This window comes from Euleptes europaea, chromosome 5, assembly GCF_029931775.1.
Source record: "Euleptes europaea isolate rEulEur1 chromosome 5, rEulEur1.hap1, whole genome shotgun sequence".
Lineage (NCBI taxonomy): Eukaryota > Metazoa > Chordata > Lepidosauria > Squamata > Sphaerodactylidae > Euleptes > Euleptes europaea.
Window position 1 is genome coordinate 52,706,169 of NC_079316.1, and position 25,551 is coordinate 52,731,719.

Sequence of the window (25,551 nt, forward strand, 5' to 3'; positions counted from 1 at the left end):
AGTACTGTCTACTCAGACCAGCAGCAGCTCTCCAGGGTCTCAAGCAGGGGTCTTTCACATCACCTACTTGCCTAGTCCCTTTAACTGGAGATACCAGGGATTGAACCTGGGACCTTCTGCATGCAAAGCAGAGGCTCTACCATTGAGCCACAGCCCCTCCCCACTGAAATACTGAAATCCTCTCTGAAATACTGCAGATTTCAGTGCAGTTCATAAGTTGCTAATTGAGGATTAGGCCAGACCTTGACCCGAACACCCCTGCCACTTTGATCAGTGGACAGACATCACAGCATGCAAAGCACCGGCCTGTTTTGGTGTGTGGAGAATGGGCGCAAGGGGCAAAACTGCATAGCTTGAAAGAATGAAGAAAATTCTCAGAACGTTGGGATGAGCACAAAAATCCAGCTTTGAGAGAATCAGGTTTTTTGGTTTTTACATATGCATACACACCCTGAGCAAGGTTTCTGCCTCTCTGGTGCAAAAATATGCTTGAAAGGACAGTGCGACAACTATTGTAGTCGGAGGTGCCACAGCAGTCGCTGAAAAAGTTTTTCAGTAGTCAGGGGCAGGTCTTCAGTGCCTGGAATGGTTCATTGTACCTCACTATGGCTAGCAAAACCACAATAAATTATGCAAATACACAGAATGTATACAAGTGGCTGAACTGGGCTTCTCCGAACCAGCTGACACAAAACGATTGATGTCACACATACATTTTCCTTTTCAGCCAACATTTTAACTTAGAAAAACAGACTACATTTGGAGCTGGAGAAGTATATAGACACAGCTCACACAGACTAAGCAGAGAAGGGTGTGAATTGAACAGAATGAAGCAGAACACCCAAGGCCTGTAGTGATGGGAATCTTCTTGGCTTAGAGTCTCTCCTACAGGCACTTTCTGGCCATTCAGAGCCAAACTTAGGCTGCTTTCTCCATACTCCCTGGTGCTGCTCTAGTGAACTAGGAGCAACCAGTGAGCAAGTGACCCTCCTCTCACTGAGACAAAATTGCAGCCCTACAATTACCCTGACTTCTCAGAATGCAACAGGTCATGGCTTGGAGCCACCCAAGATGGATCCCTACAGCCCTCTGCCAGGTGTGTCAAGTTTGCACCTGTCAGGAGCCATATAGTTCTTCATACCTTTGATCTTCCACCCCCTCCTATGACAGATAAACAAACAGCAGATCTGGCATTTCCATGGTGGACGTTTATTGTCTGCATAGTGATTAAGTGGGAAGAAGGTGGTTGGGTGTTGTCATTCCATCCCCCATTATTAAAGAGAAAATGTCCTTCCCCTTAAATAGTCCCTAGAAAAACAAATCAAGATAAAAATTGTTTGTGGGTTTTTTTTGCATTTCATTACAAAACCACGCTGGACATAGCAGCTAGGCCTGGAGGGGCGCCTGCCCCTGCAGTCCGTCTGAGGTAAGGCTGGTGTAGGCAGATGCCTACCGGGCACACTGAGCCCGGGAGAGCCAGCGTTACCTCCGCAGACTTCGCTGAGCCTGCTTCAGTAAGGTGTCAAAGTCAAGGGAGTCAAACTTGCTCTTCGCAGGGGCAGGCTCAAAGTCTTCTATGTTCGAGTCTGGAAACAAAAACAGAAAAAAAGGCATTCACCAGTCAGTCAGGTAGGATGAGAGCAGTGGCACTAACTCTGTGGCCTCACAGAGAGCTGTACCTGCAGTTGCCAACAACCACAAGCGCCACATTTACTTCCCTCCCTGGCGTGAGGCAGGTACGTCAGGGCCGCTCACAGCTTACCCATTCACCTGATGGTGGCTCTTTCAAGGTGGGAATCACCTGCCAAACACAAGCCCCCCTGGGTAACGGCCTTACCCACTTTACTGAAACATGGGGCAGGTGCCACATTGGGGAACAGTGCTCAGAAGAGCTGCAGGGGGCATAGCACCACATGTAGCTTCTGAGCCACTAATTTCACTGGACTAGAGAAACCGGGCATAACCCTGAAATGGAAAGGCTAGCTAAGCTTCCCCAAGCCCACCATTGCCCAATGGAAAACATGATCCATTTGTGTGTAACCTCTCTCTCACACACACCCTGCCATACTGCAGGCCAAGACCATGTAATAGAATCCCAACTGACAGCTTCATTGTTTGAATTACTGAAGTCAAACTTCCCACTTTCTGTACTAAAGTCACTACCATGTGCACCGCAGGGCTAGTTAAACTGACAATTCATGAGCTCTGCAGGTATGCAGAAGTAGAACACTACCCTCCTGCACCGAAGATACGAGTGGTTTGGATCGCTCCTCACGGTTACAAAGCCTCAAAGAAGATTCAGGATTAACTCTGTTTACCCGTGCTCACAGCCAATGTCCCCACAGACTCACCCAAGTCAACATAGTTCCTTTTGCAGAATTGCCGACGCCCTCCGAAGCACAAGTCAAAGGGCTGTTCATCAGGGCGATGCAGTGCATGTCCACCCTCTATGGCAGAAAAGGCCTCCTCAGCATAGCGGTATGTCACAAAACCATAGTTATCCCTGCCGGTCAGGAGGAAAAAGCAATAAGCTACACATCCAGAACATGCACCGGGGGTGGGTGGGTGGAGAATGGGTCACATGCTTCAAATCCCACTTTGGTCCTATCAGACCAATGATGCTAGGGAAGATATGGATCCATCCCTCTTTGGGGCGCCACCTCTCTTACCCCTGCTCTCGGAAGTGCAGTGTGCAGTCCTCAATGTTTCCAAACACAGAGAAACGGTGCTGAAGTTCTGAGCGGGTCATCTTGCTAGGGATCTTCCCAATGAAGACAACACGGCGTTCCTCCTGTGGGGGGGGGGGGTTAGCCACAGATTTACGATGCAGCCTTCTTCCTCCTGCCAACACTTCCCCACAAAAACTTTCAGAACAGACTCCTTTTTAAAGAAGTACAAAGGCTTCCTGACTGCTGACGTGACAGTTACTTGAGAATTATCTGTCCTAATCCTTTCCAGGGTGCCTTTGCACATACCACACAGAGGTGCTGCTTCTCTAAAGAACAGAGCCCAGGGGGATTCTGAGTTAGCCTTGCATGACTTTACTGAAGGTGCTCGGTTACTGACGGATACATCGAACAGAAGGCAGGCATACGCCCCTGTGAAACTGCTGCAGGAGCACCCATCACTTTTGTCCATGGAAGTGCAACCCTAAATAGCCACGTCTTGACCTGGAAGGATGCTTGCTGCTACAACGGACTGTGATGATGCCGGGTGTTCTTTGAGGGAAAGAACAAAATAAAACTCGAGCAGGAGTGTATTCCCTCCCTAACTTAAAAGGATGGAGTAGAAAAGGGCAAGAGTCCAGTAGCACCTTAAAGACTAACAAAAATATTTTCTGGTAGGGTATGAGCTTTCGTGAGCCACAGCTCACTTCTTCAGATACTCTTGCCCTTTTCTACTACTGCAGACAGACTAACACGGCTACCCACTGTGAATTAAAAGGATGGGTGTGAGCAGACAGACAAGGTCAGCTGCAAGTCTACACCTCAGGTTTTGCTTTTAATTGCCCCCAGACAATCCAAATTCCATGCCAAGGAATCTAATATTCTGCGATCTGTACACATTTTGCAAATCTACATAATCTCTTTTTAGCATAATTTTGGTTTTTGTTATTAAATTTGATTCAGTCATTTTTCTGGATTTCAAGAAGATACTCCTTACAGTCACGATTCTTTGCAGCCATAAGAGTTAGAAACTTACTTTTTAAAAAAATCCCTAAGAAGTTGAGATCATTATTATGTTCTGCATAAAGGCCATTATTATGTTCTGCACTCTCGCAGAACTATGAACACATGAAGCTGCCTTAAATTAAATCAGGCCTTTAGTCCATCAAAGTCAGTATTGTCTACTCAGACCGGCAGCGGCTCTCCAGGGTCTCAGGCAGGGGTCTTTCACATCACCTACTTGCCTAATCCCTTTAACTGGAGATGCCGGGGAATTGAACCTGGGACCTTCTGCATGCCAAGCAGATGCTCTACCACTGAGCCACAGTCCCTGTGATTCGTACAAGCGCACACATGACCCTACAGAAAGCTTAACCAACTAAGGAAGCTGATGTCTCCCTTTTGGGGCGGGTTTCTGGATAAACAGCCTAAGAGCCTCAGGTCCAGAGGAAGGAGGCCACCAACTCAACCTGAAGTGGCCAAGACAAAGGCAAGCCCAGTGGACCTGCTCCATACTCCCATCATTCCACTCTGCTCAAAAATACTCACTATTGCACGTTCTTTGTATCTGGTTTTCTGCCTTTGGCAACGATCCCGGGAACTGCTGGAGTCATATCTAATATTTTGCAAAAGGCATCAGAACACAGGAAATTAGGATTGGGCTTGCTTGTATATGTTGTTTTTAATGAGCACATTGTTATCTCAACAACCTTGTGGGGAAAAATATGAAATGGTACTCAAGGAGGAGGGGTGCAGGAGCCCATCTAGCCCTCTGTCAGGGATAAAATACTCCAGATTGCAAACATCGCCCAAAGCAATGCACACTTCTGGGAACTGGGTTTGGTAGGACAAAGAAGTGAGAATTCACAGAGAAAGGGAAGTGCAAGCATAGCTGTGGTGAACTCACAGCCTTGGACTGGCAGCACAAACACAGAAACAAAAAGCTGCTCGATGCTTAGCTTGCCTTCATCAGGCAGCAGCCAATGTGCTGTGGTCAGGCTAGAACATTGAGCCTGGCAAAGGAAACCAAGTCCAAACCCAGCTATGAAGCTCAGCAAGTGACAAGGGAAAGCTGTTGCTTCTCAGCCCTTCCTACATCAAACACAGTTGTTGTGATGCTGAATGAACCATTCTGAGATTCTCAGAGGAAGGGCAGGATGCAAGCATAGCATGTAACGATTTTTTAAAAAGAGATCAGCTTTCTGTGGGGACAGGCCATCGGTTACAGTAAGAAAGGAGAAGGCCAAACTGGTGGATGAGAACATTTTAAACTAGGCAGGATTGTATGGTACAACAGGGACATCACATTGGGCAGAAAAGGGCAGTGGTTTATTCTGAGACCTGCAAACTATTGTAAAAAACAAAAACAAGAAGGTAAGAGGACCCAAACTATACATGTAGTTTTCTGGAACTCCATTGCAGAGAACCAGTCATGACACATTTGCTTTGTAGGCATCTAAAAAGGAAGGCTGGGTGACCGTCCGCATAAGGCGGACCAGATTCTTTCTTCCCTTTTGTTAATTTGCACCTACATAACACTGGAAGCAGAGTTAATTGCCATAATTTAAATAGATATCAGGGCACAGAATACTGCAGGGGCATGAATGTTCCACCAAGATTTTGAAAGCTGTCCTGGATATGGGGAATATATTGGCACAAGGGCCACGCAGTGAGGGACAGAGCATTGCTAGACCGCCTCACCTTTTCCTGCAGCTGCTCCTCCTGTGCTGAGACGGAGAGCGCAAAGGTGACCTTGATAAATAGGAGGAACATGAAGATGACCGGGACCGGCTCCTTGACTGGCTCCATGCACTGGAAGAGCGGGAGCTTCTTGAATGGTGTCTAAGGAGGAGACAAAAACATCTTTGTCTAAGGAGATGGTTATCTGCATGTGAGTCTACCTATCCACAGATGTGTATGCAAATACACACAGAGCTGATTTCTGAGAAGTCAGATTCCTGCAACAACTCCATGTGGTTGGACCCAGGCGTGATGTCACAAAGGCGGCTCCCAAGCCTGACATGTAGTCAAAATCTTTGGGGGGATGCCTGCCTGCAGTGACCAAAAGCTGAGATTTATCCAAAAGCGTCTCACTGAAACATTCAACGTGACATGTACTGAAGAGGCCTGCAGACAGACTCCCCACAAGAAACAACTTGAAGGATTACAGCTAAACAAATTACCAAGTTTTGCACATCCATACTTAACCCTACCCCAGAAATAAAAGCAAAGGCCTAATATAGTACAAGCTAAAGAGACTTGGCAAACCTGATATTGGAAACCCGAGTCCACCTGTAACCTCAAGCGTACAGAGCAGGAACAGCCCTAAGCTAACATTCAGAAACACACCCAGGGATGAATGGGGCAGTAGATGTATAACCAACAGAATAGTACAAACGACTCCTGAAAACACAGGAAGCAGATTTTTAAAAATCCAGCCTAGTGGCTGCTCTAGGTGGGAGCAGACCAGCACAATCAGGTCTACTTAGTGAGAGATCCTAGAAGTGACTAGTTTTGGCAAAGAGGACCAGCCATCACCAAAAAGACCAGTAGATCTGCCAAGGGTGCAGAGGGCTTGCTTTACGTAGAATTGAGAACAGAGACCACAAGACAGGACCAGCCAATATAAAGTGTACCAGGCACTCTACGCCCACCTGCCAACGTCCAGCCATGAGAGCACAGCTGAACCTCATCCAAAAGCCCAAAAGTCCACCCCAATCTGTTAGCTGCACATTTTGCCAGTGGGAAGAGAGTCTCTAGTCACACACCTTCGCCAGCGTTTTGATGGGGGAGACTGAGACCGGGAGCATGACCTTGATGAGGAAGAGGAGGAGGAGCTGTCACTGTCACCATCAGAGCTGGAACTGAAGGACTGGCTGGCACGGTTTCGGCGGCCTCTCCAGCTCCTTTTTTGGGGGCTGGTTGACTTCTGCCTGCTCCGGTAGCATCGCAGGGAGTGTTTGGAAGCCAGGCGCTTCTGCTGAATGTCCTGAGGTTGTTGCAATGCTGGTTCTTCTGCATCCTGGCGTGGGGACGCAGCTGGGGACAGCAGTACAGAACATGGCCCTTCGCCGCCCCTAGTCAGGGACCTGGGTGTACTAGTCCGGTGGTCCAGCGGATCTGTGTGCAGCCTTGTAAGCGTGCTCTCTGACAGCGGAGACCCTGATCTGCCCGGGCTTGAGCTGGCTGCAGAGTGGCTAATGACTTGGGTCTGGTCCTGACAAGCACCAACCGGGCCGACAGCCTCTTTGGGATTCTGGCAGGCAGCAACCAGGCCGACCGTGCCTACAGGGTTCATTCTGGCGGCAGCAGCAGCAGCCAAGGGCTGGTTCATAGCAGACTGGTCCAGCTCTTGTTTCCTCAAGGCCTTGATGGTCTTGATAGTGATATCCGTGTTGTGTTTGACATTCCATCGGGAGCCCCCCCTTGGTGGGGCAGCCCTGAGCTGACAGTAGTCGTGCTCACCGGAGCCCACGTGAAGTGGGGCTGGGGCTTTTCTGTGAGGCCTGCTTAGGGATTTTGCAAGCCTGGCACCCTTGGGGGAGCCGGCTTTGCTCAGGAGCGAGACGGCTGCTAGAGGCTTCCACAGCTGGTGGGGTGGAGTGGCTGGAGGGGTTAGGCCTGTAGAGAGACAAAGAGAGTCATCAGGACATGGAGAAACAGCCAGGAGCTGAAGAGGGCAAGCACAGCATTCTTTTCTAGAGAAGGCTGGCAAAACACACTCCCAAATCCATGAGGATGTCTCCTTTCCTGAGGAAGGACCATTCACACCTCACTTGCTGTAACAGTGCAAGCTCTCCGTAGGGACGACTGAAGGTAGGTCTCTTCGTTCTCAACAAAGGCACAATAGGTCATGCAAAAGGTGCAAGGTGACCGCATGAGTACACACACCTATCTGACTGTCAACCCCCACCCCCACGCCCATTAACTAGTGCAGGACTGCTGCATCAACAGAAGTATAGTGTCCAGATCACGCGAAGTGATGGTATCGCTTTACTCTGATCTGGTTAGACCTCAACTAGAGTACTGTGTTTAGTTTTGGGCACCACAATTTAAGAAAGATGTAGACAAGCTGGAACGTGTCCAGAGAAGGGCAATGAAGATGGTGAGGGGTCTGGAGACCAAGTTCTATGAGGAAAGGTTGAAGGAGCTGGGTATGTTTAGCCTGAAGAGAAGACTGAGAGGGGTTATGATAACCATGTTCAAGTACTTGAAGGGCTGTCATATAGAGGAGGGTGCCGAGTTGTTTTCTGTTGTTCAAGAAGGTCGGACCAGAACCAATGGGTTGAAATTAAATTAAAAGAGTTTCCGTCTAGACATTAGGAAGAATTTTCTAACAGTGAGAGCGGTTCCTCAGTGGAACAGGCTTCCTCGGGAGGTGGTAAGCTCTCCTTCCCTGGAGGTTTTTAAGAAGAGGCTAGATGGCCATCTGTCAGCAATGCTGATTCTGTGACCTTAGGCAGCTGATGAGAGGGAGGGCATCTTGGCCATCTTCTGGTCACTAGGGGTGTGGAGGGGGGGGAGATAGTTGTGAATTTCCTGCACTGTGCAGGGGGTTGGACTTGATGGCCCTGGTGGTCCCTTCCAACTCTATGATTCTACCGCCTGGAGACGCTCAAGTAGCTTGATTCTAGAACCCCCACCTGCAACGTTGGTGAGCTCTGGAGCCTGAAGCCAATCCACCATCTTCTTTTCCTGCTGCACCTCAGAGCTGAAAGGGGGACAAATGGGCTTTGTTATCAATGGCTCATAAGGACAGAAGTACCCAGGGAACCACTGCAGCTTTTAAGAGGCAGCAGATAAATTCGATCTGGCGAGCAATGCCTATGCGCTCCATGTGTCACTTACCTCGACAAAGGCAGTGCTATCCATGGGCCACCCTAAATACGGAAGGGAGATAGGCCTCAGACCTGGCCAGATACTCACCCACTGTTCCCTGCAGAAATATTTCCGTTGGGCTTCGCCACATCAGAAGCTCCCTCTTTGGCTGAGGAGATAAAAGCCAGATGTGTCAGTAGTCATGAGCAGAACAGGTATTGGAGGTGCCAGGACAGTGCACGACCTCCTGGGCATTATAGCATTATTTAGGCTATGTGATAACCCAGCTTGCGGCACAGGATTCAACCCAAGTTTTGATTGTCTAAAGTAAATGTCAACTCTAGACCCAACTTTAAAAAGCAGCAGAATTCTGAAATTGGATTAACACATACATGAATGAAGACATGAAGCTGAATTGTACCGAGTCATACAACTGCTCCATCAAGGACAGTAATAATTGGCAGCAGCTCTCCAGGGTCTCAGGCAGAGGTCATTCATATCAACTACTGCCTGATACTTTTAACTGGAGATGCTGGGGATTGCCCCGGGCCCCTTCTGCATGCAAAGCAGATGTTCTACCCACACAGCCACAGCCCACCCCCCAGCATTCAAAGGGGCATTAGATAGGGCGGTCGTGACGGACAGGTGGCTTTTGTTTCCTGCCTACAGCTCTCTATCTCTTGCCCTGGCTTCAAGCCACTGGTCTGGACACAGACTTCCTACTTGCTTTTTCTGACTTTCTGATGCAGCTAAAGGACTCCTATTGCTATGAAACTCTAGTAGCCAACTATATTAATATGCATGCTGAGCAAAGATCTACCAATTTGCTGACTGCACTTTTTGTGCGAAGTCCAGGAATGTTTTTCATGAACTCAAGCCAGTGAGCACACCTTTATACCTGACTGTATCTTAAGAGGGGCTTGTTTATCTCATTCACTTTTCCATGGAATCCTGGAATGGGGGGGGGAACCAAATGGAAACTAAAAGCAAAGCCACTGCCTTTTCTACACTAGATGAAGCATGCAAACGTGTTTAGAGAGTGGGAGTTACTCTACTGCCCCCTTGGGAACTCTAGGCAAGGAAACTGGAGGAAGTATCAAGGCAGCACAGGTCGGAGTACTCAACCCCTTTCCCTATTTAGCTCCTCACCTTCCATTTTTTCAAATTGCTCTAATAGGCTGGACAGGTCAGAGGCCTCGATTCCTGGGGGAGAAAAAGAATAATGGCTCAATTATGCACAATCTGTAAAGGCCTTTGTTCATTTGCAATAAGCTGTACTACTAATTATGCACAAGCATCGGGACAGAGAGACATCTCTCCCTTAAGCTACACCAGGCCAGGGCATGGTCATGAAGACCAGGGACTACAATGAATTATCCTCTGGCCCTGGAAGAAATTGAAAGCTTTTATGCAAGTGTCCAAGTAAGAAATTGATCTCACACCTAAACAAGAGGTGCTGATAATCATAGGTGACTATAACCGAAAAGTTGGAAATGAAGTAGAATCAAATATTTGGGCAAGAAGCATGAAATGAAGCAGGTGAGCTACACATATAATTCTGTGAAGACAACAACTTGTTCATTGAGAACACGTTTCAGGTAACCAAATAAACACCACTATAAGTGGACATCAACAAATGACCAATACAGTATAGAAATGAAATAGATTACATAATTGGAAGCAGAAGATGGAGAAACTGTATCCTCTCTACTAAAAACAGACCAGGAGCTGATGGTGGTACTGACCATGAATTGCTACTATCGAAAATTAGAATCAAGCTGAAGTACCAAAACATCACAGTGTTAAATTACAATCTATACCAGGGCTCTCTAATCTTTTTGAGCCTGCGGGCACATTTGGAATTCTGACATGGCATGGTGGATGCAGCAACAAAATGGCTACCACAGGAGACAGAGCCAGCCACAAAATTATTGCTGCTGCTTAACTTCAGTAACTAGGGTTGCCAGCTCTGGGTGGGGAAATACCTGGAGATTTGGGGGATGGAGTAATATTCCCTAGTACTGTGTATGGGTGTGAAAATTGGACAATGAACAAAGATTACAGGAAGAAAGTTGACTCATTTGAAATGGGGTGTTGGAGCAGGGTTTTACAGATATCATGGGCCGCCAAAAAGACAAGTCAGTGGGTTCTAGATCAAGTCAAGCCTGAACTCTCCCTAGAAACTAAAACGACTAAACTGAAGCTACTATACTTTAGTCACTGGGCTCACTGGAAGAGACAATAATGCTGGGAAAAGTTGAAGGCAGCAGGAAAAGAGGAAGACCAAGCATGAGATGGATTGACTCAATCAAGGAAAACATGGCCCTCAGTTTGCAAGACCTGAGCAAGGCTGTTAACAATAGGACACTATCTCTCTCACACACACAAACACACACCTCTTTCTCGGGGCTAATCCTGCGGGCAACTAGGATCGGATTGAAGAAAAGCTATGGCCCTCTTCAATGCATGTGACATTTGAGGCAAATGTGCTGTACATTTACACAAGACTGGATAGAAAAAGGTCACCCTAATGTTTCAGAAGAAATGCACCCCATCTAGACTGAGTGCTGCACGAGCAGGGGCTGCCTACCATACACACCAGCATTAAGATACTGGCAGTGCTATGTCCAACACAGAATGTGAACAGAGATGGAATAAATGCCAGTCTTACTCCACCAAGGTTAACTCCCACTTCTCTGTGCCAGCCTTCTTAGATCATGGGAACCAGACACGCCAGGTAATCACCAGCAGCATAAGCACTCACCTATCTCAGTGATAAAGGCCTGAATGATATCCTTATGGCGGCTGTGCTGCCCGGTGCTGATGAGAGGCTGTAGCTTCCACGCATGGGTGGGCATCTTGGAAAGCAGGCCAGTTTCCTGCGCCTTCTGGGTCACTGCTGTTACAGGCGAGCTGGGAACTACTGGGGCAGCTTGCTTATCATTCTTCTCCACTGAAGCGGGCACTGTTAACTTTTCCGGCACCAAAGTAACAGGAAGGGGAAGAGGTTCCTCTCGAGACTGGGCAGCAGGAGCAGCCCCTTCGGCACTTTGAACTGCAACGGGTACAGTACAGGCCTTCTGCATGGGCTTGGCTAAGGAGGGCTCTTCTAAAGATTTCAGTGTGCCAGTGGAGTCCTTGACTTGCTGGGAAGGAAGCACAGAACGGGGCTCCCCTGAGGACTGCAGAACAGAGCTGTTCCTGACAGACGGTGCTGGCTTTCCTGAAGGCTCAACCACTGGTGCAGGGGCAAGCGGTTTCCCCAAGGGCCAAGATTTTCCAGGAGTCGCCTCTGCTTTAGACTCAGCAGCACAAGGCTGTGCTTGCAGCCTCGGGTCAGATATCCTTCTGGCAGCAACTTTGGCTGTAGAAGGGGGTTCCACCCTGTGTAGCTGGGCTGGTCGGCCTGCCTTCTCGGTGGCTGTCAGGTTTTGCATTCTGAAGTGAGAGGACTCCAGCACTGGAGCTGCACTCTGCCGGCCGGGGGTCTCCTCGGAGAAGGGTGGTGTCAGGAAGACACCAACCGGGGGGCTCTGCATGAGGACTCCTCGATCCCCGTAAGGGACTGGCAATATTGGAGGCGGCATTGGGATACCAGGCCAGTAAGGCGGCTGTGGACCTGCAGCCCACTCCATGGAGCTGAAAGGAAGCCCTGGGCCAAAAGGCGGCAAGGGGATGGGTGGGGGAGGCCATGTAGGAGGGGGCACCGGAGGAACTGCACGGAAGGTGGTGGGACAAGCCTCGGTGGCCAAAGACGGAGGTGGCAGGCTTTTGTAGCCAGCTGGCAGAGGGGCAAAAGGAGCCCAGGGAGGCACTGGTGGTGGTGTGCCCAAGATGCAAGAGTTGGGAGGGGCTGGTAGGAAAGCACCAGGGACGGGTGGGAGGTATGGTGGGGGCAGCATCGGCGGCACCTGAGCCCCAACAGGGGGAAAGGGACCTGCTTTGCTAGGCTGCGAAGGGACAGCCAGAGCAGGTGCTAGGAGAGGAGGGGTGCTCCCAGTGCCATTCTGGGAACAAGGAGCAAGAACCGGTGCAGCTGTGGTTTGCACAGAGAGGGGAGGGGCAGCCGCTTTGCCAACAGGGGGAGAGGCCGGGCTGGCAGGTTTCTTAGCCTCCCTTCTTGCCCCAGGAGTCGGGAGCTTTGGGGGTGGTGGAGGCACCAGGCAAGGAAGGGCAGCCAGTTCTCTGGGGGGCTCAGGCAAGCTGGGCCACTTGCTGGCACTCTGTTTCTCTGCGGCGCTACTCGTGGCCTGGCGCTGCCGCCTGCGCTGCCGGTATTCACTCAAGCTGAGAGGCCGGGGCTTAGCCTCCTTGGGTGGGCAGCTGACTTCCTTGCTGCCAAGAAGAGTCACGGGCGGCCGCCCTGCAATGTCCTCAATACTGCCAGGGAGCAAAGGGGAGGCATCTGGGCCAACCACCTCGTCTGTGGGTGAGCCAGTCTTGTTCCCATGGTTGGATTCCAGCACACCCCTCTGGTTTGTAGGCAAGGTGTCTGCAGCCCCCTGGTGCTGGGCGGACGGACGTTCCTCTGTACGTGGCAAGGCCTCTGCACTCTCCAATCCTGGCATTGGCAGGTTTGGGGGCTCTATGTGTGTCTCATGTTTGAACAATTCCTCCTCCTCTGCAGTGCCCAGCTTCTCCTTTGCATGGGATGCTTGATCTGGGGAAGGCTTTGCCTGACTTCTTCCCCCAGCTTTCTCCACCTGCTTCTCAGCATTGCTTAGGTTAGCACCAACCTGCTTTTGAGGCCTGCCGTTCCTGGTCTCCTTGTGCCTCCTTTTCTCTTTGCTGCATTTCTTCCCGTTCTTCCTGGTATTACCACTTCTCTTGTCTGTCTCCGAGGCACTAAGCTTTATGTTTGTTGGTGCTCCTGGGCCAAGCTGAGATGTGCTCGCGTGATTGTCCACTGATCCCAAAGCTTCTTCCTCTGACCTCAGGAGAGCATCTTCCCATCTTTGGAGGACAACCCGGCCTACCCCCTCGGCCTGGCTGCCCAAGGCAAGATCTCTTTCCTGGCCTGCAGTCTTGGTGTTGCCTGTAGATGATACACTGTCCAGGGAAGGGACCGGGAGGCCTGCCTCTTCTGCCTGGCCAGATGTGCTGCTGCTGTTGGTTCTGCGGGAGAGTTCTCTGTCCACATTCTGAAGGGCCGCTGGGATCTCCATGCTCTCCCCACCATCAGGCACTACTACTGAGACAACTGGACAAGCAACCAGCTCCCCAGCAAGGGGCTGGCTCTTAGGACTCAGGCACACAGCGAAGGCAGGCTGGCAGTAAGAATGCATGGACCTCACTAGCTCACTGAGGGAGATTCTCTCTGGCGAAATGATGTAGGGGCCATCACTCGGGGGGAGGTCTGTCTCCACCCCCTTTGTTGATGCTGCTGCAGGGATCTCTTTTACATCTGCCACAAAACTCTGCCCACAATCGGTTATCTCCTCCTCCTCCTCTTCTTCCCCATCACTACACTGCAGTATAGGAGGCTCTCGCTCTCTGCGCCGAAAGACCCTCCGTTCCCCACAGGGCCCTTTGCTACTGGCTTTGTTTGAAGCAGCTCTGTCTTTGGGGCAATTTGGAGTCAGCACTAAGGGGAGGCTGGTAGCACAAGCTTCAACCTGGAGGAAGGAGGAACAGAGAGAGAGAGAGAAAACAGGTTACGCAATAAACTCTACTGCTGTTGAAGTGACCGGGGTATTTGAGGGGAGGGCACGGCTATGGCATAGTTGCAGTCAGGTCACACTGCACCAAACACAGTATTACAAAGGGTAACCTCCACACGAATGGTGTGGACACAGCAAACAGCACATGGGAGGCAAAAGACTAAACAAACAAAGGAATCTGACTCTTCAGCAAACAGGACGGCCATCTGATCTGGCCGCTCTGGAGCTTAGAACCTCTCCTGGCAAGTCTTTGTTAAAGGGCAGAGCAAAATCTTTGCTGTCCATCTACAGAAGTTCCCTTTTATCGGTCACCAACTATTGTTTAAAGGATGGTTTGATGCTTACACTGTAATAATCATCAGGGGCAGGTCAAATGGCCAAAGGAAGCCACAGACACAGCTTGGTTAAATTTACTATAAGCTCATCACACCTTTCTTCCAGCATACACAGTACTCTTCTCCTCCCATTTTTTTCACCCTTACAAAAATCTCTGTGAGGTAGGTTGAGATGAGAGACAGTATGAGTAGCCCAAAGATTTGAACCCGGGCCTTTGCAGTCCTCATCAAACACCCTAACCAATATATTATTTAGTCTAAATAGAGAAAGGAAACCCAACAGATCTAATTCTGTCTACGTACCCACAGCATACTAAATTAGCCACACTTTAAACTCTCCCCGCTATTAGCAAGTTGAGAACCCTCACAGGGTCCTTCCCTGCTCAGTTTTTAATTCTCATAAGGGATGGATTGCAATAAAAAGCTCCGACCCTATAGCAATGCCATGAAACTCACATAGTTTTAAGAACGCTAGATTTTTGTAAAGAAGCTGGGATAACAGCATGTTTCCATTTTGCACATTAGCAAACCATCTTTAACACTATGCATTTTAAAGAACAATTCTGGAGTTCTTCCTAACCAAACAGGCACATTCAAATTTAGGTATATGCGTATGATATTATTTTCCACAGGAAAACAAATGGCCATTGCAGCAGCTTCCAAATTTTCCCCCAGAACACATCACAGATGCAAAGTTGAACACATGAAGTTGCCTCATACTGAATCAGACCCTTGGTCCATCAAAGTCAGTATAGTCTACTCAGACTGGCAGCGGCTCTCCAGGGTCTCAGGCAGAGGTCTTTCACATCACCTCCCTGCCTAGTCCCTTTAAATGGAGATGCTGGGGATTGAACCTGGGATCTTCTGCATATCAAGCAGATGCTCTACCACTGAGCCACAGCCCTTGTTCAAGTTACCTTTATTCACACTGAAAGGAAACCTTTTTTTAAAGGAAAAAAACACACCCTGTGAAATTAGCCCTCAAACTAGGTTATAATAAATAAGCATAGTGCTTCATGGCTGGCAAGCCACGACACTTCTAGATCAACTGAATTACATTTTGAGGTCACAGCGTTACTTTGACATCGTGGGATGGCAGTGGCACAGGTCATTCTCTCACACAAGCTAACTGGAAGCCAATCATGGTATTTCAGACTCTCTGAAATAGATTGTTTCCAGAAAACGGAACGCTGTGCAGCAGAAAAAAAGGCAGAAGGTCTGTAACGGAGTAAAGAGAATTGGGTAGAAAAAAGATTTGTCTCATTCCTGACCTCTTTTGCCATCTTAGCAAAGGATGTTTGAAACACAGCTACAGATGCCACCAAATAACCTACAAAGGCTGAAACATAGAGAATGACCATTGCTGGAAATCTATGGGCCCTTTTAGCAATGCGCCAGAGTCTGACCGCAAGGATGCACCTGTGCTTTTCAATAGCTAGGTGGCAGGGAGAAGCTCACCAAGTGAAGCTTCTCCCATCTGTGTAGTCCTGTAGAAGATGAGCCTGCACTTAATAGCCCTTTTCAACCCAGCTCCCCATACATCTTGATGAAGGGCAAGAGAACTTCAGGGAAACGTAAGCCAGAAAAAATGGGCCACTCTTGGGAATTATAGTGCTCAGAGTTTCATACACAAGGCCCCGACATCTCTTACCTTCTCAGTCAGAATGGTGCAAATTCTAGGCTCCTGGAAATCCTCTATGGAGCGAAAGTCCTGTTTAGGGGAGGTCCTGGACAAGCTGAGAAACCTTTGAAACTGCCAGGAGAAGAGAACAGTTTGTAAACAGGGAGTGAATTCCTCTGCAATAACTCTCCAGTGGCTGCCTCCTGTGCTGTGGGACAGGCATCCCCAAGGAGGTGAGGAGGGCTCCAACTTTGCACAGGTTTCAGAGGCTCTGCGAAGCCAAGCCTTTCTGACATGCTATTGACAGCTCATGGGTGGAGGTGGCTGTGGTCTGCTTCCTTTTACTTGTATTACAGTGCCTTGTGGTTGTATTTGTTTTTACTTTATTTATTTCAATCTACATCCTGCCCTCCCAACTGCAAAGCGAGGCTCAGAGTGGCTAACAATTAATAAAATTCCTTTCAGTTTAGAAAAAAAATACAATAAATACAACAATAACAATTTGAAAACCCTGTCAATAAATACAATAAAATACAGTTTAAAATTTTATAAGCTACCGTAAGCCACTTCTGATGTCCATTAACTGGGAGAAAAGCAGGATAAAAAAGTATTTTAAAACATAAATTACTGGTAAATTGCTGAAGATGCCCACCAGAGGGTGTTGTATGGAGATGCTACAGCGCTTGACATGTTACATATCAATGCCAGTTTTAATGGACCCTTGCCAGAATTTGCTGAACGCTCACACATCCTCTTCCACCACCCCCACCCAAGTTGCAGTTTTGTTCTCGGTAGGAGAAAATGGTGTCAGTCATGCCAAACATAACAAAAAATAATGCAGAAGAAAAGGGCCAGTAGCACCTTAAAGACTATCAAAATTTCTGGCCAGGGTATGAGCTTTCGTGAGCCACATACCCTGCCAGAAATTTTGTTAAGTCTTTGAGGTGCTACTGGACTCTTGCTCCTTTCTACTGCTACAGACAGACTAACATAGCTACCCAGTGTAAAAAATAATGTGTCCATTTAGAGGCTCTTCGTCAAATGCTGATGGAATGATGAGATCATAGGTGAGTAGAAGAGCCTCTGTTATTTCCAGACCTGATGGCAATAATGGTGCTAAGCGCTGTCCTGGAATGATCTCATCTACAAAGAATGAAAATTTCTAGCTAAGAGCAGGAGGCTGTTACTCACGCACTGCCTAGCATGACAACAGCAATGCGATGAATTAAAAAATGCCGAACAGCGTCAATGCGCAGCCAAGGGGTTATTGGCAGTACTTGTACCTAAACCTGCTCTCCATGGAAAAAGCACACAGCAGTGTACACAATTCAGGTGGGACACACCTAGCTGTGGTATAATGGAATCCAGGAATAACAGGTAGTATCTGTCTACCATCTTTGGATGAATCTCACCAGAAACAGGTGATAAAGTAGACTTGGCTTCTGGGGTGACCCAGCATTGCCTGCTCTAGAAAAGGCAAGGAACATGTTATAAGACAGCCTATATTTTCATAAGTCAGATGACTGTGTCAACTAGCTCAGTGCTATGGATTCTAACTAGCACAGACTCCTCATGGTCTCAGAGAAAGGTCCTTCCCAGCACCTGAGATCCTTTAACGTCAGGAACTGAGAACCTTTTGCATGCAAAGCATGGGTTCTAGCAGGGAACCACAGCCCTCCAACACAAGAAAACCTTCTGCTCTGATGTAATGCCAGAAAACACATCATACCGAAGAATTATCGGGCTCCTTGGGTGATGTCAACAATTCAGAATCAGGAATAGTGTCAAATGGAGACAGAGACTCATCATCTGTACTATCCAGAATCTCCGTGATTGCAGTCAACAAGGAAAGCTCATTGTCCGCATCTGCACGGCCTTTTGCCTGTTTTAGTAGAAGACAAGACAAGCAAATCCAATTTGGTAGAGGCATTCAATTCATACACAAAATTCCTAGATGTTTAAGTTCGTTTTAGCACACAAGTGGCAAACCAGGGAACAAAATGCAGCTATGCCGATGGAGTTTATTTCCAATACAGATTTAATTATTTTAAAATGACATAAAGAAACCAGGCAAATGATCTTCTGAAATGAAGGAACAAAATGTGATTACAGTCAACCATTTAAGAGCAACCAGACCAAGGTGACTGAACAACTGTAAGAACCCCCTCCATCCAAGTAGCCCTCGAACAAGTAGCCCTGGTATACAAGTACATAATTCAGAGACAGATATAAAAATTGACATCTTAAGCTACTCTTTGGCCTCTCTAACCCCCAGCCATCAATTGATGCTTTACAAAGAACCCACCTCATATCACATGCGCAAGCATCAATCAAGACATCTCATCCTGGCTACTTTATAATACGAACCCTAGAAATTTCACTAGGTGATACCATTGCAAGTTGGTTCATATCTACTCTTCACTTGGCTTTTAGCACTGCCCCTGCCTGCAACAGGGTGCCAAGCCAAGGTGCCCATAATGTGACCCTAGCCTCCCATACCTGGCTTCTTTGACAATACATGGACTAGCGTGCAGAGCTAAGGAACTATGCACAGAGCCTACATCGCAGAATGACCAAGCATGGAAGTGACCCAGACACTGTCCTGGACCAAACTGTAAGGAGCCAGCAGGACTCTGAAGATGGCAAGCAGCTCTATGCATCCTGAAAAGGAAGTGACCTGAACTCCATCTTGGATGTGGCTGCACAGCAGTGGAAGAAAGCACTGACCTCTGGACTCGCCTGCTTCCCTACCCTAAGCTCACCCTCAGAAGAGCTGCTCCCTTCCAGACAATGGACAGGACATTGGGACATTTGCATAACCATCAATGTGGCTGTCCTATCAAGATCTGCCTGAGGACCTGAGCAAGAGGACAATGGCGCTCCCCTGTCACACCTTGAATTCCTTCCTTGGGATAGCCTGGGACTAGGCTAATCCCATCTCCCAAATCCTCCTCTTCCCCTTCACACCCTCAGGTTCCTGACAGCTGCCTAATATCGGCAATCACTCGATACTTGCCAGCCATCAATAATCCGATCATTCTAATTACCTTAGCACCCATCCTTTCTCCCTACACCCCCCCCTACTTGATAAGCAAACTTACCTTTGTGCCCCAAGACCACCTGTCTGGTGAGTCACCCTGCCCCAAGGCAGATTTTTACTATAGGTATTGCCACCAGGTAGCCATTTGCTACTCAAACGACTGCCCCGTGTCATAGCACGGCTTCCTTATCGCAAAGCACTGGCTCACTGAGTAATCCTGTTTCTGCTGCCGCCTCTTTCGCTGAAGACCTCAGAAGGTAGATATAGACTCCAATTATCCTATCCCTAATAGGACTCTGTGTGTGATTGCACTGCTTTATTGCTTTTTGTGTGTGTTTTGTACCCCCTTTCATTTCCCTAAATAAAACCAACCTGTTTTAGTTTTAAATTGTTTCCTGTTCAGTTTATTCCTCTGGTTTGCTCAACCTTCATAGACATATGTCAAAGATCCGCTTTATAATCAAGCCTCTTATTAGAGCTCAAATTAGTCTCCAATAAGCTAATTCCCCCATTAAATATTGGAGACCCCCAGCATTCCCCGTAACAATAAATGGATCCACAAGGCATCCCTCTCTGAGCATAGACCATTCGATACCTCAGTCAGGCCGCTGAAATCCTCAATGATGGAGATGACAGAAGAGTCTAAGTAATCTTGCATTGTTCCCAGGAGCTCTTCTGCTTCAAGGATGGTTTCTGCCTCCAGTGCCTCCAATGACAAGTGTAAATTCTCTGCCAATAAATACTAGGGATAGAGGGAGGGGAGAAAACAGCAAATCAGAGCAGCATAGAAAACAGTTGAGGGGGCAATGAGCAGGTTTAACACTGCACACAAAAAAATCCAAACAGCATTCTCTTTTTGGAATCTAGGCCCCCTCCCACCATTTTATCCTCCCAAATCCCATGGGAGCCCCAAAGTAGCTCGGACTAGGTAGCCAACTGTTTGCCATCAAGCAAGGGCTGGAGGGTGTGTGAGAGAACACACTCCAGATGTTGCACAAGAACAGCCACTGCAAGTAGACCTTACCTATAGACGGCTATTTTTAAAAAGCTAAGCTTGGAGAGCCTTGTTCATCATTTATTTAAGATACCTGCGGTCCACTTTTCCATATTGTTCAGACTGGTTCCCAACAGAAACAATCATTTGAGGCAGAAAGGATCTCCGTTCCATTTCAACACAGCAGCTCCAATATACTAACAATTGGGCAGTATTCCCTAGGCACTGGTAACTGACTCTGAATCAGCAGCAAGTGAATGTGTATCATCACTGGGTGGAGCTACCCATTCTCTCCTGGCAGATGCTCTTTGGCTGCTGAGCCAACACATTTAGATGGGGAGCCTGCCCACTAGCAAAAGCACGCCTTCCCTCATCCAAGAGATCAGATTTCATGGTCTTGGTCTAAACAAGGTCTTGAAGGATAACGTTATAAGAAAGGATAGTTGCCATGGATGGGCAACACATGAATTAGGATGGCCTCAATGCATCCCATGAGCAACAATAACAATTCTATTTATGTGCCATTACATATTAGGAATATCATCACATTGCAGCCTAAACCCATCCCATACAGTCTTCTTCTACATCAGTGGTTCTCAACCTCTTTTGCTCCATTCCCCCCTTTCAACATTGTTCAGAATATAATTCCCCCCTTCCCAAGATAGTCTAACTCAAAAGGTGCATTCCAAATAATATGCATATTTGCTGACTAGTGGACCCAATTCCCCCCCTGGGAACCCTGGAATTCCCCCCTTGTTGAGAACCCCTGTTCTACATGTTTACATAGGACCTCTCCTGTTATTCCCAAATGACATGGGGATGCCTTTTTCAGTTCTTACATCACTATCACAACAGTTTTTTGAGGGACAGTTAAAGCCTTGCAAAGAATTCAAGTCCTCCAACAAAAACTGCCTCTTCCCAACAAGGGCCTTGCTGCAACCTGCGCTTACTTATGGTAAGCTCATGCAGCCAACATTTGCTATTTGCAGAAACAGTGAAGAGAGTTAGGATGTGTAGAACACTTGCAGCTTGTCAGTGCTATAAATCAATCAGGCTTTCACTTGCCAAGCACTCAAGCAACTATCAAGGTTCTACATCAGCTTTACTCCAAAGCCCGTTGTCAAAAATCCTGGATTTCATCCAGCTGCATGCTGTACAGTTCTTCCATATGTGGGTTACTGTTTTCTCAACTATAGTCCAGACCACCATACGTGCCCCATCTGTGGAAAGCTAGTGGAATCATGACTTTGTTTTACAGCACAGTGCCAGACTAGGTGGTCTTCTGGTCCATTTCAACACTGCTATTCTTAAGGGACCCTTGTTCCTCTCTGTGCCAATGTCACAACTCCATGAAACAGACGCAGACTTTCACCACCCTCACTCCTACCTTTCAGCAAAGCAGGGCTAGACTCTGATGAATAAACAAGTCAGCTGCAGGGAGGGGAAGAATGTGCCAAGCTGGTTAGAAAGTAGTCAGGCAACAAGTCCTAACCCAAAGCATGTTTAACAGCTTCCCTCCCTAGATGCGTTGTGCTAAAATTACTGGGCTTTGGACAGTTAAGACTAGGCTCTAATTATGAGGAGTTGGCAGTGAAGGCCTGAGAGCCTTTTTTGGTTTTTTAGGCCACAGTCACCCAATTTCTCCATAGCAATTTCCCAGCTAGTAAGGTGCAAATCTTTTCGAACTCAGCAGCCAAAGCAAAGCTGCAATGCTGCTTCTCCATGTTTCACATGGAAGTGTTAGCACAGCTGGAAGCTAGTCCATGTCAATACTAGCATGCCTCCATAATCCATTCTGCCCCTGCCCAGATACAGGTCACAAGGGAAGGAAAACAGGAAGCAAAGCATCCTCTGCCATAGGGAGGGCTGAAGTGCTGGGAGTTCTGCAAACGAAGGAGGTGGGAAAACACATTCCATTTTGACAGGAGGGTGCACAGGGTTGGAAGCATGGCCAATTACCTTCATAGCTCTCTTGGCAGAAGAAACCCCATTTAAAGGCCAGGGCCACTCCTAGGCAAGCGGTCAAGGGGAATAGAAAGCCCCAGAATAAGCTTTTTGCAAGGCACAGGGGGCACAGCCACTAGAATGGCAACAAGAGCACAGTCCCAGAACACTCTCCTGCCAGCCCTCCAATGCCTCACAATCATACAAGAAACAGCAAATGGGGGGAATCCACCAAGGGGTGGGTAAACAGCAGTGCTCACCTTTTGACCAGCAACAAGCTGATCAGCCAGAAAACAGAAGGAAAAAGAAGGGTTAGAACCCACCAGTCACAAACCATTCCTCTAAACACACACCCAACTGGGTACACAGAAAGAAGACACATCACAGAGCATTTGTACTCCTCCACTGGCCTGGAGTCAAAATCAGCCATCTACGCAGAGAAAGGTAGAGTGCTGTAGAATTGCACAGGATTTGTATGCATGAGCTCCCTAGTATAAATCCTTCATGGAATTAGGTAGCAGATAGGCAAGGAAAAAGTACAGGCACAGCTGACACTTTGTCAGACCAATCATATGGGATGGTCAGTTCATGCAGATTGGCTGAAGGCCCAGTTTTCCAAGAGGAATAATCAGTTAGCATAAGGACTGTACAATGAAGGTCTGACAATACCGCTAGCTCCCAAGGTTGTAAATATAGTCATAAATGCCATGTCCAAAGATGGCAAGGCTGATTATGTATGGTTAGCCATCAAGCCCCTGATCCCAGAAATGCTATAAAAACAAAAGTTGGGTTGTCCATAAACATATGACCAAATTAAGAGAAGCAGCGGCTCGAGGTGGCCCACAAGCTCTGAGTCACTTCCTTATGTCCCCCAGTCTCTGATGGTGGACAATCCAGATATTTTCAGCTTTGTTGTCTTCCAAGGGACAACGAAGTCCAGTCCACAAGCTGTACACCAATGTAACATCCTTGAAACATACAGTATTTCATTTAAACTGGGATAAACTAATGTAGAGCGTTAAGGAAAGAGCTACGGTTTTAAGTTTGGAATAAGATGGAAGCGAGCAGAGTTACAAAGGAAAGCATGGCAAGGGCGCTTAACAGTTCAAGTGGGGAGCTGTGTCAGTCTGTAGCAGCAAAATAAAATGAAAGTCGAGTGGCACTTTAAACACTTGAAAATTTTATTCCAGCATAAACTATCATTACTTTTATTCTCATAAATTGCCACTGGACTCCGTTGTAAAATTTCAGTGGTGTTCCTTAAGAGACTGTAACAGCATTCCAAAGGAACACTTGGGGCTAGTGGTCCACAGATCCCCAGTAATAATGCCTACTTCTGTTTTGAAATCTAAACTCTTGACACTGAAATTCATTTCGCTCCCTCTAGAGGTTCGCTCTTCCTCCCTGCACTATATTCAGTTCAGCATGGCTATTTCCACACCATCCTCTTTCCTTTCTGCAACTCTTTGGCCAGAAAGGTCTTTGTTACACAAGACAAAGTAAACATACTGCTTCTAGCAAGTTAGCTTCACCTACTAATTGTTATGGTAATGAAATGAGCAGGCTTCCCCGCCCCTCCCCAACCAAAATTAATCAAGGCTTCAGCACAGTGATAATTGAACAATGCACATTTTGTTAGCTGCCTTGCCTTTACCCCTCCTTGCGCAGAGGAATCAGACAAGTTGTTTCTTTTTGCATGGCTGGTGTGCAGTCTAAAGCAGCTGCACGCTTGGTACATTTATCTCACGGTGTGATTGGACAGAGCCTAAATGGAGGAGAATTCCACCTAGAGTCCCGGCAGACTTTTCTAGGGAACAGACTGCAAAGCAGCCAGGATGCACATTACTGTTATTTATCATTCCCAACACGAGCCTACACTCTGGGCTCCCATAAATGGTTTTTTCTTTTCAGCGGCTTGCTGGAAGGGAACACCTCGCTGCAAGTTATCATAAATCAAAGGGAGGGGGGGTCAGCAGCGCTGGTAGAATCCGATTCAGAACACAGGGGAAAGAAGTGGGACTGAATCATACGGAGACACACACAGAAGGCTCCTCCTCCCAAAAGGCCAGAAACTGCTGAGACACAGCACCATCGAATGGGGCTGAACAGGATCAGCGGGTGGGAGGGCACAAGCACAGCAAGGGTGGAGCTGGGGCAGGCAAATGCATCAGGCCCCACTTTTACATGAGAGAACAGACTACGGAGTCTGCTCCAATCACTCTAGCCCACTGGTTCCCAACCAGAAAATACTCTTGTTAGTCTTTAAGGTGCTACTGGACTCTTGCCCTTTTCCACTAATATGGATTAAGGAAGAGAGCGGACCCAGACAGCTCCTCCCTCGCCTACATTCAACCATCCCAGCGAAGTAATACGCGCTCTTATTCTCCATTAAAATATCCAGAGCGTGGTCAGTTTCTTAATTCCAAGAATCTTTGTCCAACCCATTGCTTCCGTATAAATGCCCAAGCCTGGAAACCTCTCCTTCGGAATCTCCATTCCTTGAAGCCTTGAACACCCCGATATCAAAAACCTCCGAACCCCCCAAAATCCTGAACTGCAGCCTCCCTGTCCCCTATATCTCTCTACCCCAAGCCCAACCCTCTAACTCTGTCTCTAGTATATTCACAGTGGGTGGCCGTGTTAGTCGGGCTGCAGTAGCAGAAAAGGGCCAGAGTCCAGTAGCACCTTAAAGACTAACAAGAATATTTTCTGGTAGGGTATCTGAAGAAGTGAGCTGTGGCTCACGAAAGCTCATACCCTACCAGAAAATATTGTTGTTAGTCTTTAAGGCGCTACTGGACTCTGGTCCTTTTCTGTCTCTAGTACTCCAACTATGCCGCTCAGTGAGCGCCAAACCCTACTGCGTTCAATCTACCATTGCCAACTGCCCCATCCCCCCCCAAAAAAAGCCTCACAGCTTGGCTCGCATCGGCGAGAGGGCTTCCCTTCGTGCCCTTAGGCCTCTGAACTACGCCCGTGCATGCCCGTCTCTGACGCCCCCTACTCCTTCTACCGGCCAGAGAGTCCCAGGGCAGCCAGAAGCCTGCTTCTCCCGGCCGCGTGGGCCACCGCCACCACCCGGCGCCGGCCACGCCGCATCCACGTGTCCACCCAGCGCCAGCCGGCCCAGCGGCTGGACTCTCTCTCTCTCTCTCTCTCTCTCTCTGCCTCATTCCCGAAGACCCGACGGGTACCTGCGTGGAGGGGAGGCCATTTCCCACCGCGGGCGCCGCGCCGCCTCGCAACGGGAGGGTCCCTCCAGCCCCGGCATGTCCCGCGCCGCCGCCCCACAGCGCCGCCATCTTGGCACCACCTCGCCAATCGCTTCAGAATCCCGGCCGGCACTGTAGAACTACACCTCCCAGCAAGCAACGCGGCGAGTCCCGGAGGAAGTGATGTTTTTTCTAGCGCGAAGCGTGATGGGCGGAGCACTGCTGGAATGTGTTGTGGGCTTTGTGGTTTCCCCTGCAGTAA

General features: G+C 48.2%; 1 protein-coding gene across 1 annotated transcript; it reads right to left on the bottom strand.

The window, feature by feature from the left end:
• Positions 1 to 1,208: 1,208 nt before the first annotated feature.
• On the bottom strand, positions 1,209 to 25,388 carry PPRC1 (PPARG related coactivator 1). The gene is made up of 14 exons (XM_056849718.1): positions 25,272 to 25,388; positions 19,735 to 19,881; positions 17,829 to 17,981; positions 16,130 to 16,231; positions 11,248 to 14,098; positions 9,633 to 9,686; positions 8,592 to 8,652; positions 8,309 to 8,376; positions 6,434 to 7,286; positions 5,367 to 5,507; positions 4,215 to 4,281; positions 2,670 to 2,791; positions 2,352 to 2,503; positions 1,209 to 1,586 (listed from the first exon to the last, which is right to left on the bottom strand). The coding sequence occupies exons 1-14, from the start codon at positions 25,377 to 25,379 to the stop codon at positions 1,483 to 1,485; spliced, it is 4,983 nt and encodes a 1,660-aa protein (XP_056705696.1). The 5' UTR covers positions 25,380 to 25,388; the 3' UTR covers positions 1,209 to 1,482.
• Between the last annotated feature and the right edge of the window lie 163 nt (positions 25,389 to 25,551).

Coding starts and splice junctions, on each gene's coding strand:
- PPRC1 (XM_056849718.1), bottom strand. CDS start 25,379: ATGGCGGCGCTGTGGGGCGGCGGCGCGGGACATGCCGGGGCTGGAGGG. Junction 17,982..19,734: donor ATTTCAGCGGCCTGACTGAG/GTATCGAATGGT, acceptor CTACTAAAACAG/GCAAAAGGCCGTGCAGATGC. Junction 1,587..2,351: donor AAGGAACTATGTTGACTTGG/GTGAGTCTGTGG, acceptor TTTTGTTTCCAG/ACTCGAACATAGAAGACTTT.